Below are 16,193 nucleotides of genomic sequence, written 5' to 3'. Positions count from 1 at the left end.
CTCCAAGTGCTATGTCTTATGGCTGTGTGAAGAGATTTGACATCAGACCCGGTGTTACATGGCAACTGGCACCCATGTTAACTGGCTGCGTTGGTGACGTTTCACGAGTGATGACGTTTCTTTGACAGATGTGGCCGCTTGCCGATTTGTCACTTTCTGATATACTAGAGACGCACACAAATATGCATGACATGTTTAAAAGTCAAAATTGTATGTAGTACTACATGCACTGGACCATTAATATGCCACCCAAAAAACAAACACCTAAATAGCATAAATTAACTTCACGTGGGTATCGAACCAATAAATTTACCTGTTTGCTTGGTAACACCGGCGGCAGACACAAATTCACGACGGGCATTACACCTTTCCAGGGGGGTCACTGGAACTTAAATTGATCACGGTAGTTTAAGCTTACACTTGACAAAACATTCCAATATGAAAATGTAGATGTAATTGTACTAAAATGGTGCAGCTCCTTTAAGAGAGCCCCGTGCGCAGGGATGGAGAGAGAGAAAGCGAGAGGGGATATGTGTCTTAGAACTGAGATGCGTGTGGAAAAAGTAGACGTGCTGTTGAGACTGGAGCTAGTCAAATTCAAAATAATGCAAAAATAAATCCGCAGATAAAACCAAAATCCTCGTTCATTTGCTAGCCACTTTCAGATAGAGTGTTAGGGAGTTAGCCCCGAAGTTACGGATAACTTCGGCCCTGGAGTGGTAAGCTCCCTGTTCTCCGACTAGGTCAGAAAAAAAAACTGTAAAGGTTAACGCTATCAAACAAACCCAGAAACTACTAGGCATACTTCTACTAACTACGATATGAGATATAGCCTACCTGTGAGCCGATAAGCTATATTTGTCATCGGATGACAGGGGTTAGTGCAGAAGTGAAGTAGACTGCGCCACGTAACCTCCTCGCCATTTAGGTGATGGGCTTACCTAATGTTCCTGATTGATTAGCTGCGGAATAATACAGATTTTACAAGTTTTATTTGCTACTTGCTAGATTGACAAACGTATAGGCCTAATATAGGCCTACATTTAATAAGTGTTCAAAATCAATCTATGGGATTGGGGTTGGTTGGAGCAGCCAAGCTCGTCCAGGGCGGGCACAGATGACTTCCAGGACGGGCCTGGCCCCCCAAAGCCCCCCCATGCCGCCGGGACTTTGACATAATGAGCCAAATTCTGCAAAAGTTGTGTAAGCAATAGGCAAAAACTGTAAGTCAAGTAGGGGCAAAGTCTGGTAAAGAGGTGGCAATTTGTGTATTTTTAAAACAATGGCATGTATGAATAATTGATTGATGACCTATTGCAGAATTACAATCTACATTACTAAAGATTTGAGGCTGCAATGGCAAAACAACACCCAGTAGTATCTTCTCTCCCATATGGGAAAGCAAATGATTTACAAAGAAAACAGATTAGATCATTTAATTTTTTTTATTAAAAAACATAGACTAATGTTGTACATTTGCAGAAAATAACTGAGCCAAACTGGTTAAAGCTTTAACCACTAAGAATATTCAAGACAAAGAAAATTAACAACTTATTTGTACAAGTGTCATGGACTAAACAGGCCACCAACTTGTCCACTCTTAGCGCCAGATCATTTAAATAAAGAGTATAGAGAACGTTTCACACACCAGTGTCTTACACATAGTTTACTGTGATGGGTCTGTGTGAAAAATATAGCCTATATGGATTCAACTGACCATGGAGGGCATATTCCAATATTTATTTTCCCCAGTGACTAATCTGAGATCATGGAGAAGATGCAAGAGCAATTCAAACTGTTGTGGAAATAGACAATCCATCAGAATTAGGTAAACATGATTTAACACAATCTCTTATAAAATTACTATAAAATCATACACAGCAAGACTTTATCATATCCATACTAAGATGCAGAAAGGCCTATAATGCATCATCTATCTCAAGAAAAGAGAGAAATAGCCCGATTAGATCAGCTAATAACAAACTATTCCTCACCTTGAGATTGACTATTATAATAAACTTAACAGACATGTCTTTAAATATTGGTACCTTTAATGATGTAAAACTTCTTCAAGCCATGATGATGAAAATTCATAAGATATTTACTTCACTCCTTAAAGCACTTGAAGCATTAGTTACTTTTGAGAGAGATACTGTTGTTTTCTATACATACATAAATAGCTGCAGATACTATAAGGTTCCCAGTGAATGAAAGGCATTATGGCTTGTTCTGTGAGCATGCCTTGTCTTGCTCTTTGATTTAGAAATTCACCCCTACCACAGATCTTCCAGAGATCTGAATGTCATCAAATGGGAAAAGGGCAAGGATCTGTAGGACAAGAAAGAAGAAGGTCACATTTCACACACATAATTGTTAAGAATAGCCTACAACTCAGATGACCCTGACAAAAACAAGTTAGATAAAGGCATACAAGCAAATAGAGCTATAGCCGACACAGTCTTGCACTCAGCCTTGAGCTGGTGCCTACTGTGTGATTACTAGCTATCTTAGCCGTGGCCTACTGGTTAGCGCTTCGGACTTGAAACTGGAGGGTTGCCGGTTCGAACCCCGACCAGTAGGCACAGCTGAAGTGCCCTTGAGCAAGGCACCTAGCCCCTCACTGCTCCCCGAGTGCCGCTGTTGTTGCAGGCAGCTCACTGCGCCGGGATTAGTGTGTGCTTCACCTCACTTGTGTGTTCACTGTGTGCCGAGTGTGTTTCACTAATTCACGGATTGGGATAAATGCAGAGACCAAATTTCCCTCACGGGATCAAAAGAGTATATATACTTATACTAAAAATGTTTGTATGCTTTAAGTGACCCATAACGGTCAGTAGTATGTCAAAGAGATTGTGACTTACGTCATCATTGCCATCGGCGAGGTCTAGCGCCGTCTCGTCCTCCATGTTCCTGATCATCTGGTCTGCTCCGGACTGGCAAAGCAGGTTGGCGATGGTGGCGTCCTGCCTGCCCACTGCCAAGTGTAGAGGCGTGCAGCCGTTGAACATGGCGGCGTCGACGTTCGCCCCCTTGTTCAGCAGCAACGTCACGGCTGACACGTCATGGAGCTCCACAGCCATGTGCAGCGGGCTCTTGCCACTCGTCCCTTCCTGGTGCACAGGCATAAGAGAATGTTTGTCAAAAAAAGAGACACATGCTGATGATGACCACAGATTTATAGTGAACTATTAGCATGCTCAAACGAAGCGGAAGATGAAGATTGCCACTAAAATTCACTACAATTATTTAAACATCATCTGGAAAGTAATCTGTCAAAAATACTTAAGTACAAAGTAGGCCTACTATTTCTATTACTTTAACACTTACAAAACATTGCTCTGTAAAATATAAATAATGCCCTTGCTTTCAGACCCAATTGACTAAAACAAACGAAAGGATGAAGAGAGTGAACATAAGCTGTGTCTGCTAGGAGAGAGATCATGAGGCCCACAGGACACAGGATAAAAATAGGAAATCAAGTGTGAGAAAGGGGTGTGAAATGACACACAATATGAAGAAATCCAAGCTTTCTGGCCACCATACAGTAGCAAGATAACACTTCACCCCCCATGAGAGCCGGAAAAAAAAATGACAGCTCTAGCACCAAATCTTTCCTTAAGACAGCATTGATTAATACACTTAAGTTTCAGACCATGTAAACTTTAGTCTGTGGTTTAAAAAAGAGTTTTGAGTTTTTTTTCTGCAGCTTGGCAATAAGCTTAGCATTGTCCCTGTGACCCCTTTATAACGTTGTGGATCTGAAATGGCCGTTGTTGCTAAGCTCTTCCTGTGGTCATATGAGAGGCCTGGCAGAAGCAGGGGGACTCCAGAAAAAGTCCTTGCACGTCAGCCCTCTGGGCCTGAACCTTTTAATGTCCCAACTCCAGTTACAGCCTCATGAATCTCTTACAAGATCCAGTCAACTAGCTCAAATCACCTTAGCTCTGAGCCCTGAATTCTTGAACTTGGTGAAGTCATGATAGCTACTAGAGTACCTCTAATAAGTAGAGTAGCTCTAATGCAATCAATTTCATGTTTTAAGACGAGTAAACTGATCAGAAATATACAAAAGAACCACCACATAGTCTAGTGGCCTTGCAATAAAATGCATTTTGCCAAAAGTGCACAAGTGAAGTGACAAGGTGACAAGGAAGACACTATAGCTCTCAGTACATCAGAGCTCAGCTCCAGTTAGAAGTATGAATTACTGCCATATACTGCATCACAGCACACAATTCCAAGCTCACCTGCACATTAAGGTTGGCACCCTTCTTTATCAGGAGCTTCATGAGCCGATGGCGTCTGTGCAACGTAGCCAGGTGGAGGCAGGTGACACCTGAAAGCAGGGATGTACAGGTAACTAAGAAAATCAATATTCAAGACCATCTGAAGAGTGAACTCATCAATAGTGAATGTGAAAGGCTTCCATTTGGAAACTGGGAAAGCTTTGCCACTTGACAGTAAACACAAAATACTGAGACATGGACTTTTCCAGCAAATTGGTCTGTGTGTGTTTCAATAGTGACAGTAATGAAAACAATTGCTTGATAGAGCTGTAACAAGTCTGACGGGATAATATACCGCATGCAGCCCAAGGCATCTCTATAATGGCCTGATTTGTTTCAGTAGTTGCACTTTTCCACAGATGCATAACATTTCATAATATTATTGTTGATTAAAATCACAAAAATGCAGACATCATCCACACTACACTACGCCTTTAGCCATACCATCATCAAAATACTGTATCAATGAAAAAGTCTGTTGAGGATACATACATACAGTAAATAAGCACTTCATAGGTCAACAAAAGTCTATCCCATATATAAAGTATGTGTTTCATGTTAAAGAAGCCCTTTTAGCAAAAATGACCTTAATTATGCAGGTTGAGAGTCGTTCTGGTGGTTCTACAACACTTTCCGGGTCGTTTGGTGGGTGCTTCGTCTCCCCCTATCGCTTCTCCGCGGAAAAAACTGAATATGCAACTTTCTAAACCCGGACCGGGTAAATCCGGATGTGACTCAGCGGAAGTATCCAATCGCGCCTCGAAAATGTAGTCAGATTGTAGTTTCTATGAAGACTGCAAAACGAAATTGTAAGTAGCCTACCCTTGGGTGAACTTTTTTGTAATGTGGTTTGATAGTCTCTTGAACAATGTGTTTGCTCAACGTTTTATTGTGAGCCCTTTATGTGTTTAGCTTGGTTTCTTGATGGCTAGCTCGCTAGCTAGTGGGGGTTTAGCGTAGCAGTCACTTGCTACCAAAGCTGCAGGGGGAGCTATGTCGTGAAAAATGCGATCCCAAATCCGGCGAAAACCCAGAAACAGCGAAAGAATAACCAGACCTGCATAGGGCTTCTTTAAGTAGGCCCATCTTGCCTCATATTTAAATACTTGGATTATTTAACCAACAGTTGTTCTGGAGGACTAAAATGAGAACTGCCGTAATTATTTATAGTTAATATTTAACTCCTCTTGTGCAGACAATGAATTTTCTTTCTTTAATAGCGGATCAACATTGCCAGCACTATGTCTTTCCAAGATACACTCTTCAAACTAGAACATCTGCAAACTTGGTACCAACAGAGATATATCTCCATTATCATAGCTCGGCATAGATAGGTGGAGATAGCTAATAAAATAGACATATTATCCTTATCAGCTTATATATCCATATCAGTTAAGATATATGCTTCTAGTGTGTCTTTACAACACTTTCCCTTTGTGGTCCTAGTTTGGGCCAATCAATACATTCCATCATTCACTGGCTTAGAAGCAGCAATCAGGATTTAACCTTACATTCTAGCCCTCTAACTAAACAATAGCAATAGATTGTGTTCTACAGTAGTATATCCACATGATTGCTCAGGATTCTATTGTTTTATATAAATTGTTTAATTTCTCCCAATTTATGCATCAGACATGTCGACCCTTGTGTAAAAACTATTTTGGTATATTTGTTTATGTTTTAATCAGTACATTTGCACAACTGCTGGTGATGAGCCAAAATTCTTCAGCTGTAGGCCAACTTCAAATTTCACATGAGTGAGTTACATGATTAATGATTTATGATGATGTGTGTTTACTCTGAGAAACTATGTTGTATGGACAAACAACATTCACAGAGAGAGAGAGTAATGCAGAGAGATTTTGATGGATTGGGCTGCCATGGGTGACATGCAGACATTTTATATGAAAGTTTGTTCAGCTGGTAAAAGAACTGTGGATGAGAGCCCACTGTATACTAACCACCACTACTGGGTGAGAACCCTTTCCCATATATTTCCTATAATGCATCTCCACATAATGACCACACAGCCCAGGTGACACCCACCTCTCCAGTTTTGTGCCTCTAGTACTGGGGTGAGCTGGCCGGGTGGGATGTTCCGCGTCATCTCGCTGGCGCAATCCCCGCGCCCCTGCTCACAGGCTACATGCAGTGGGGTGTTCCCATCGTGGTCCTGCAGCGCCAGGCTGGCTCCCCCGTCCACCAGCCTCCGCACCACCGCCGGGAGGTCCAGGTACGTAGCCAGGTGTAATGGCGTCTGCAGGAATCAAATTGAAAGCAAAGGAGTTGCTTTATTCTGAATGAGCTCCTTAGAGACCAATAGCATGTGTCAAGGTTTCTAAATCCCTGTGCACAGCGCTTCTTCCTCCAGGTGCTGATGGTGTGCAGTATAACTATTGAAAAGTCAAAAAGTAGTATACATCGCACACTGGAGGGTATTTTGCTGACTTTATTTGGCCAATCGCATGCGCGTTTGTTTGTTTTAATTTTTAATTTTATGGGCCCATCTTCTTGTTTGTCTTTTATGTTACTTGTATTAAGTGGTGTACAACTGTTTTCCTTGGTTCTGCTTTTACTGTGGTGACGGTCAGTGTTTGAGTGTTAGTGTAGTTTTGTTTATGTTGTGAAACCTTCAATAAAAAGTTAATCACAAAAAAAGAAGTTGCTTTATTGGGTTTTCCCCCCGCTTGTGTTGGTTTTTAACGACTCTTACTGTGTGACACTTTGAGATGTGTGAAAATGTTAAGTGTTCCAAGAAGAAAGAATTCATCCAATCAAAATGTATGTTGACCGGCAGACTAACACAACTTAAGTAAAATAAATATAATACATTTATTTTATAACATAAAATCTCATGTAGTAAAATATACAAAAGGCGCAATGAAGTCACTGTAGCGCCACAAATCTACAAAAGCAAGGAAGATTAAGAAGCAACAGCAGACAAAAGACAACAGACTGTGAGGGAGGAATCCTTCAGACAGTGGGAGTCTCACCAATTAGCAATATCTCAACACAGAATCTCAAAATGGCATGAAGAGAGGGAAATTTGACATGAAATTTGTGAGAGGATAAACTAACAACACTTAAAACGAATGTGTTTAAAACAACACAACTTGCGTTGTTTTTAACACATCTCTGTGTCCAGATAGGGACAACACAGTTTGTGTTGTACTTGTTACACAACTTGCATTGAAAGCAACACAACTTGCGTTGTTTTTTTTTTTTAACACATCTGTGTCCAGATAGGGACAACACATTAGTTTTAAGAGTGAATATCACATGGAATCAGGGAGAGGGAGTGTCCGAGTCTAGGTGCCAACTGGTAAAAGGGCACCGTCAGACAGAAGTGGAGGCTTGTGATGAGGCAATTTGCAGGGGGAAGCGGCGCCACCCGTGCGTGGGGACTAACCAGCATGTGGGAGGCACATGAATCAGTGATTGCACACAAAGTGTTTATGATGAGCTAGTTTTCATTGAGAAACAAGAGAGTTTTCACCCCAGGCTGTGGCTGTGGGGTGATGATTTTGGTGCTTACTCAATACCGGAACATATACTGACCACCAAGAGGAAACCGGTGAGCAACGCGGCTAATGTGTTGGACTTATTTTTTGCGTGGCTTATGGTAACTTCTTTGACTCAAGAGAAAAACAGCGTTCCATGAGTCATAGTCTAAAACGCTGACTGGCACTAGTATCAGCTTCTGCCTGTGGACTAAACATGGCTTTTTTTTTTAGTGGTGGATGGTCTTTGTATAAGAGCTACATATCCATGTTGTTGCTTAACGAGAAACGTAAAGCGTAACAAAGGTTAGATAACCATTTCAGGGAAGTACCCACCCAGGTGTTATCTTTCCATTTGTTTTTAATTTCTATCTTTCGTTTTCGTTTCACATCATATCACAGTAGGATCAATACAGATACCAAAAGTAACAAACTACAAGATAAAATTATGCATTTAAAAGTGTGATGCTGCTACCAGTTCTAAGAAGGATTACAAAACAAGACCTGTAGCTTTCCAGTAACATTACAGTATTAATATGTGTATATATGATAATGTTAGAATGTGCTTTTAAAATTCCCCTCAGGGATAATAAAGTATCTAACATGCAAGCGTTCTCACACCTTGCCCCAAAAGAACATAACCTAACCTACTTTCTCAATGGTGACATATTTTTAGTCAATGAAAGGGGAGTTCCACCACACGCACTTCCTTATGAAAGCACCTGAGACTGTACACAGATAGAAAGTCATGAGCTGGATTTAGATCATGAGGCTAGGGGACACAAATTAACCTGGGGAAAACAAAACAAACAAACAACGACAAAAGCCACAGTACGCACAGTAGTCATGAAGCACGTTGCCGTGGTTACCTGATACAAGTTGTTCTGAAGGTCCAGAACCTGTTTGGGAAACAGCTCAATCAACCAATCTGCAAACTGTACGGCCTCATGGATTACGGCTAGGTGCAGGATTCTGGATAAAGATAAAGAGAGGTTTCCGGTAAATGTTCAGAATCCATGTACCAATTGAGCATGAATGAATGTAGGTGTACCATTGTTCATCCAACTCAAAAAGAGAACAGTGTCAAAGGAAAATAAAAAGAGAGCAGGGGGAAAATGTGGCAAGAAATACTGAGAAACGTCTGAGCAAAAGATCAGCATCAACAGGCACACAGGTAGTGGAAGGCTGTCAACACACGGCGGTTGATGTTGCGCAACACTGGAACTTTAGTACTTTGGCCACAGCCTTGAAATCAACGTGCAAAGTCTTTCCAAGGCTTTGAAGTTCTACAAGTTCTCCGTAATGCAGTGATGATGATCATCACATTTCACTTAACATGCAAGTGAGACTATGCATTAAATACTTGTATTCTTAATTCAAAAAAGATTTCCCTAAAAAACGGACAAGTTACAGGGAACACGGGTAAAAAAACAGGAAATGTTCCACCAAATGGTACCATATGTTTTTCAAATGTCCAGCACTTAAAAGGCAACCACACATAAGGTTCCTAGGATGTTCCTAACAATGTTAACACGTGCAAGGCAGCACTTTCATTCTGTAACATCGAGAGGAGTATTTATTTTGGAAGCAAGCCTAAAAATATTATTTTCCTGCTGAAATTGATTTCCAATACTATTCTAAGACTGTAGGGCTTAATGGTCCTAGTCATAACAAATTTTGTGCCTAAAAGATCGTAAAAATTCCACTTCAAATTCTGTTCAGTCTTAAAGAACCACTGTTGCCAGTGAAGGGTTCAGGCTTTCACCTTCAAATGGGTTGTGCCATTTCCTGGTAAAAGAGTACTTCAGGCAAACAACCCTTTACTTTTTAAAGTGCAACTCATGCTCAAACAACATCACAATTGCTTCTCTTATATATTAGGATTTAGACAGACAGGGTAATTGAGACTGCAACAGTATGAGCAAAAAGTAAATTGGACAATCTCTGCATGTAAGCACCTGTGTCCACCTCAAGTTTGGCCCTCAGTCAGTCAGCTAAGTGAATGCAATTAATTAGGTTGAACTAAAAATTGTCTAGTTAAACAGTAATTTGTTGTTGGTCTGTAATTACGTAGGGTTTTGTACTCAAATGATTTTATACTCCCCAAACACTAATAATAATGGGTGATGGTGTAGGAATGCCCCACTTGGTCACCCACCTTGGCTGTGGGCCCAGACTGCAAACTGTACAATATATTTAAGCTGTTTTTTGTTGTAAGCACAACAATGTTTCCTTGAGACTCAGACATCAAACTGTCAGACAATTAGGTTGTGAAAAAAAAACAAGCCATTGTCAAAAATCAATGAACTAGACTATAACAGAAAATGAAATAAACCTGTCTGATGGGAAATGTGTAAGAGATGACCGATAGCTATGGCTATAAGAGTAAGTGTTTGAGTGACACAAATATCTTGAATCATAAAGCCTCGTCAGTGAAGCATGCATGCACATGTAAAGCAAAAGCAAGTCATTTCGCATTTGGTGTGTGCACTTGGCTTCTTAACATGCTCTCCTATGTCTGCAGGTGTGTGCATATGCGTGTCTTGTGTGTGTGTGTGTGTGTGTGTGTGTGTGTGTGTGTGAGAGAGAGATTTTTCTGGAGGCCAGAGAAGGGTATCAGAACGTGTCCAGCCCAGCAAGGGAAATTCCATCATTCTACACTTCTGCTTTCTGTGACAGCAGTAGACTGAGGCAGACAGCTTTAAGTTCCTACTTACAAGAGCAAATAGCATATAGCCTATTAAATATTATTTAATATAAAAGGTATATTAAAGTGCATTCTTAATAACTGCTCTCCTTAATCTAGAAACACAAAACCTAGACGATTGTTGTTGTTTTTTTAATTATTATTATTATTATTATTATTATTATTATTATTATTATTATAAGAGGCCTAAGGCCTATCAGATTGCACTAAGCTTAGTAGAATGAGGAAATTCATGTAAAATGTTGAAACCAACTAGTTGAGGTGGGTGGTGGTTAAGAGATGTGCTTATCCATGCGAGTAGCAGTATGGTGTGTACACATTAACTTTTGTTAGTTGAATTTAAATGATGTTGCTCTCTTTAACCAACTTGCTTTTGTTTTGTAGTTTTGTAAACTGAAATTAAGTAAGGCTATGATGGACATACAAAATCTTATTTAGATGTACCCCTGGGTCTAAATATAGACTATCAAATAAGCCTAGACCACAATACCTCCAGATTTTCAAGACTAGGCCTACCCAATTCTGCTTGCATGCACTGATTGCAACACTGTGATGGAAGGAATGCAAGACAGTTGTCAACACTGTAACAGTATTTAGCCATCCTCCTGAACATGTTCTTTTGCAAAAATGCTAAATCATCCTTGAGTTTTGCAATAACTAAAAATACATACGTGTCTCCATCATCTGTAATGGTGGTTAGAAGATTCTTGACTTCCTGTTCATTGTGATCAGGGGTCTCTGCGCTCTCCGTGTCCTGAGAGCCTGCCGAGCAAGTCTTTAAAATGTCAGTAATGTTGTCGACTGTGATAGAGGATGAAATGTAAGCAGAGTCATGGCGTTCCTCGGTCACGCTGTCGAGTTTGTCTTTAACTTCTCCATCCTCAGGAGGACTCAGTTCATGTACAGGCTTGGAGTAATGCTCGTCTTTAGTGAGCGACTTGAAAGAATCAATACCGGAGTCAATTCGGTTATCCTCCAAGAGATCCACTTTCCCCTTCTCCTCGTCGCCGCTCGCCATAATGCAGTCAGATGACCTGCTCCCGACAGTGTGCCCGGCGCTTTGGAGTGGGCCCGCTCCAAATAGATGAAGAAGTCAATCTCACCTGAAAAACAGCCGTTCCGTCGTGAAACCAAAGGGTCCAGAAATTGTTGAGTTTCATGCCACCACCGATAGCTTCGCTTTTACCACGGTCCAAAAAAGAGAAACTCTTCTCTCATATTCAAACTCGCCGAAAACTTCTGTTGTTGTAGGCTAAGCATACGGCTACTTAAAGTTGCCGCATTAGGTGAATCCTGACGTCAAACAATTTTGGAGCCCTAAACTTGTTTTATGTCTACCTAGCTCAGAGAGCTATTGTAGAGTGCTATTCACAGGAGAGGGAAACGCCATGTGAACGATTTGGTTGACGCGCAAGTCTATAGGCCTGAGCTGTTTTTGTTGGGGGGATTCCCCAAAGGGAGTGGCATGTTATTATAAGCCTATTCCAGTTCCTTTGCACTTTGGAGTGTCCCTGGCTTCACCAGATCACTTGACCTCGGGTAGTTCACAGCAACTTTTAGCTTGAATTCTAACAGGATATTCCAAAATTAGTTAATAAAATTAGAAACGAATAAATTATGTGGAAAAAATAGAGAGGGCATAGGCCTATTATCTTCAACAACATATTACTATTTGAATGCATACAAATATGTAGGCTAACTTAACTATACGCAGTTCAGACTAAAGATGAAGATTAAAAACAGTTTCGATTTAAAATGTTGCCTTACGCGGGTCGTACTCCCTGTTTACCACACGAGGGCAATATACACATAAAAAGATCAGAGCCATAGATAGACCGACTACAGCTTTGAAAAAAGATGACTCAGCCTATGATTACACAAATGCGCTTGGCATTATATGTCTTTGACTGTGTAGCACATGTGATTATGTCGGATAATTGTATGTTATTATTAATAACAACACCTATTGACAATTGAAAAGAAGTGCACAAAATATAATTTGTTGGCACAAAACACATATAATTTCAAATCAAACACCATTTCCATCCTCAAATTGACGTTTCATTTTAGAAAAAAACATCACCTCAACACATCATATTAACCATGACCAATACTAATCTGCATGCTAACTTATGATAGAACTAGGACTCTTCTCGATCTTACTCAGGGCAGAAGAGTAGGCCCTAATGCCCTAATTGTGAAATTGGCAAAACATACCCACTAAAGAGCAAAACATAACCTCACATCATGCTCATAACACATGTATCACATCCTCCTTTCATACACTCGAGACAAAGGCAAAAAAACAGCTTTATTCAGAGGGACAGGGCGCTGCTGGTGTGTGTGTGTGTGTGTGTGTGGGGGTTGTGGGTGGGTTAGGACGATTCTAAGGGCCCAGCACTGATAGAGGGCCCCCAGAGCCCCCCCTCCAATAATAATATATATGATCTGGGGGCCCAGAATTATTGTCTGTCATAGGGCCCAAATTTTCTAGCAGAGCCCCTGCAGAGGGTCATACCTCAACATGCTGTTTTCACCAGTGTGAAGTGAAGTGAACATATGATGATGCAATTTACCTAACCAGTCTTGCATAAATCATGTTGACAGAAGGAATAATAATAAACACTATATTGTCTCAGATGTCCACTCCACTCCAACACACCTACAGACTGGTAGTGTCTAAAAAGTGTATCATTTGCATTGAAACAACTTGGTTAAATGGAGGAGGACATGTTTTATAGAAATGTCACCATCAGAGACAAAAATGCACTTTCCAAGATTGTAAATGTGGCCAGTAAGATAGTGGGAGTGAAGTTTGTTAGTCTCACCAAATATTTTAATAAGCAGGTGTTCAACAAAGCGATACAAATATATCAAGACACAGGCCATCCCCTGTATTCTGAATACGTGCTGCTGCCATCTGGCTTGCGTTTTAAAACTCCTATTGCTTTTAAACAGAGGTACAAAAAATTCTTCATCCCATTTTCTATCAAAGTACTGAATGCACACAACAGGAAAAGATAGATTTGTCCATTTAGTGACCCCCCTCATTCACTTCCTCCTCTTATATATAACTTATTTAATAAAGTTTTATCTTGGTTTTACTGACTCATCTTTTTAGGCATTGTCAGACCTATTTATCACAACCATTTGGGACAAAGAAATAAATTGAACTTGAACTTGACTTGTTGAGTGACGCTGCAAATCTGAGGGAGGGGGGACTACTCAGATCGCAACTATGGACCAAAACTGGGGTGGATTCCAAGTACATCATTTAGTCATAAACCCGTCCAGGGTGGAGTGGGATGCTACTAATATTATCGAGAGATGTCTACCTCCAGTGGCATTGATGGGAGTAGCCTATGACCCAACTTGGCCTGATTCCTATTTTAGGGGGGGAATCCAGGGCTACTTAAAACTTCTAAAATCTTCAGTAGTCTCTACCCATCTCATATGTATCTCATAACCTGCATGTGAGGTCATCACAGATGTTCCACATTATTTCCAGGGCTGTAAGGGGAGTGAGATTGAGGGACTGTGATTACACTGTCTATGCTGTTGGAGGGCACTGCAAAGAACTCGTGCAACAACGATACCATGCCCTTTTTAAGACTTCAAAACATTTCCTGCCAACCGAGAATTCTGCCAACTCTCCCAATTACCACTCCGGTACTGAACCTGAAAAAAAAAAAAACAAAGCATTTGGGCTTTTTTTTTGGAGGTTTACCAATTATTCTGACTTAACTTACCCAGACTCATCACTAAATTCTGTACTTGGAATCAGCCCCTGGGCTAAACCTGATCCAGGGTCGGCTGTTATCATGGTGCAGATTCTAATCCCATACACTTTGTCATAGTCAGCAACTCATGCTTCTCTTATTCGTTGCTTGTTCAGGCTATTCCATTAACATTTAACATTCTCAACCAATCAGCATCATGCTTCAGGAGTGCACAAGGTGAGGGAGATATTTGATTGTCTGTTGACCTCACACATCAACAACCTTTCCCAAAATGTGCACACAAAGAAAGGACAGGTAGAGGACTGTAAGGACCAATTTGCTGAACATGACAAAAAATCTACAGGATTTGAATCCTGGACTGTTCTTTTAAGATTGGCTTAAAGGTGGTCTAAGCGATGCTGGGTAACGTCACTTCTGTTGACTTTCAAACAAAACAGCTCGCTACTTCCTCCCCCTCCCTCCCGTGCGGCTCCCGTGCAATTGAAACTCTCCTAAACGCGCATCTCGTCTGTGATTTGCTGGAACAGTTTGTTATGTTTTCATGGGCTAGGGTTGCCCAGGTTGTTTTTGTTGCCATTTTTGGAGCCTGGGCTGTCCACAGAGATCGCATTTTTTTACAGTGTATTCAGGACACAGACAGCTAGCGGATGGTTAGGTGATGTTTGCAGTAAGTGACATAAAATGTTTTAGCCTAAAAAATGTGTGGCATCGCTTAGAGCACCTTTAATGAGAATACACACAGCGTTCTGTTGCTCCTTCTCAATCAGAGGCAGAACAAGTGCACACTGGGCCTTGGGGCAGAAATGGACCATGGTCTCTCTCTTTTCCAAATTTCACACATTTTACCCCACGTACGACAAACTCAGCCTGTGCCTTGGGGGAACTGACCTAGCTGGCCTTCCTACTCTACCACTGTTCAGTTACTATAATAATAATAATAAAAATAATAATAAAATTAGTTATATAGCGCCTTTCTAGAAACTCAAGGTCACTTTACAAGAAAGGGTGGTAGTAAGTGTGTGTGCATGTGTGTGTGTGTGTGTGTGCACAGGAGCGCTGGGGGGGGGTGGTGAGGGGATTAGAGGCCTCAGGCCTCAGTGGCCTCAGTGAAAAGATGTGTTTTGAGGTGTTTTTTGAACAGGCCCACAGAAGAAGCACAGCGGATGGAGGTGGAGCTGGTTCCAAAGAGTTGGGGCGGACACACAGAAGGCCTTGTCCCCAAAGGTCTTAGGTCTGGTGCGGGGTATAGCCAGCTGGTCCTTGTTGGAGGACCGGAGGGACCGCAGAGGGGTGGGGGGTGGAGTAAGTCAGAAAGGTATTTAGGGACCAGAGCATGGAGGGCCTTGTAGGTGAGAAGCAGGATTTTGTAAATGATGTGGAACTGACTGGTAACCAAAGGAGCTGCATGAGGATGGGGGTGATGTGCTGCCAGGGCTTAGTGCCTGTTAAGACCCTGGCAGCTGAGTTCTGTACATTTTGCAGCCTGTCCAGGGCCTTGGAGGGGAGACCTGTGAATTTGGCATTGCAGTAGTCCAGACGGGTGGAGATGAAGCAGTGGATGAGGGTTTTGGTTACTGAGTCGGATAAGGAGGGTCAAAGTCTTAAGTCAAGTCAAGTCAAGTCAAGTTTATTTATATAGCGCATTTCATACACAGAGGTTATTCAATGTGCTTTACATAAACAAAAACAAACAATAATAACAAATAAAAGCATAGAAGGGCAATATAGTCAAAGAATTGTTAAAAGGTAAAGATCATAATAAAAAGAAAACATAAAACACAAGGTAAAATCATTTAAAAATAAACAATAATTAGTAAGAAAAAACAAAGGCAAAAGTAGTAAAAAAGTAATTAAAAAAGACAAGGTAGAATAATTATCAAGGCAGATTCAGAATTTGTAACTCGGCACAGTTAGCAGAAAGCATCTGAGAACAGTTTGGTCTTAAGTCTAGATTTAAAAC

At 41.0% G+C, this 16,193-nt stretch overlaps 1 protein-coding gene across 1 annotated transcript; it reads right to left on the bottom strand.

Annotated features, from left to right (window-relative positions):
• Nucleotides 1–1,426: 1,426 nt before the first annotated feature.
• On the bottom strand, nucleotides 1,427–11,917 carry nfkbie (nuclear factor of kappa light polypeptide gene enhancer in B-cells inhibitor, epsilon). Its single transcript, XM_048251394.1, has 6 exons — nucleotides 11,165–11,917; nucleotides 8,656–8,758; nucleotides 6,333–6,543; nucleotides 4,248–4,336; nucleotides 2,862–3,110; nucleotides 1,427–2,328 (listed from the first exon to the last, which is right to left on the bottom strand). Exons 1-6 carry the CDS (start codon nucleotides 11,509–11,511, stop codon nucleotides 2,260–2,262), a joined length of 1,068 nt encoding a protein of 355 aa, XP_048107351.1. The 5' UTR covers nucleotides 11,512–11,917; the 3' UTR covers nucleotides 1,427–2,259.
• Between the last annotated feature and the right edge of the window lie 4,276 nt (nucleotides 11,918–16,193).

This window comes from Alosa alosa, chromosome 8, assembly GCF_017589495.1.
Source record: "Alosa alosa isolate M-15738 ecotype Scorff River chromosome 8, AALO_Geno_1.1, whole genome shotgun sequence".
Classification (NCBI taxonomy): Eukaryota; Metazoa; Chordata; class Actinopteri; order Clupeiformes; family Clupeidae; genus Alosa; species Alosa alosa.
Note: the sequence above shows the minus strand (reverse complement) of the source record. Positions and strands in the feature narration are given on the sequence as shown.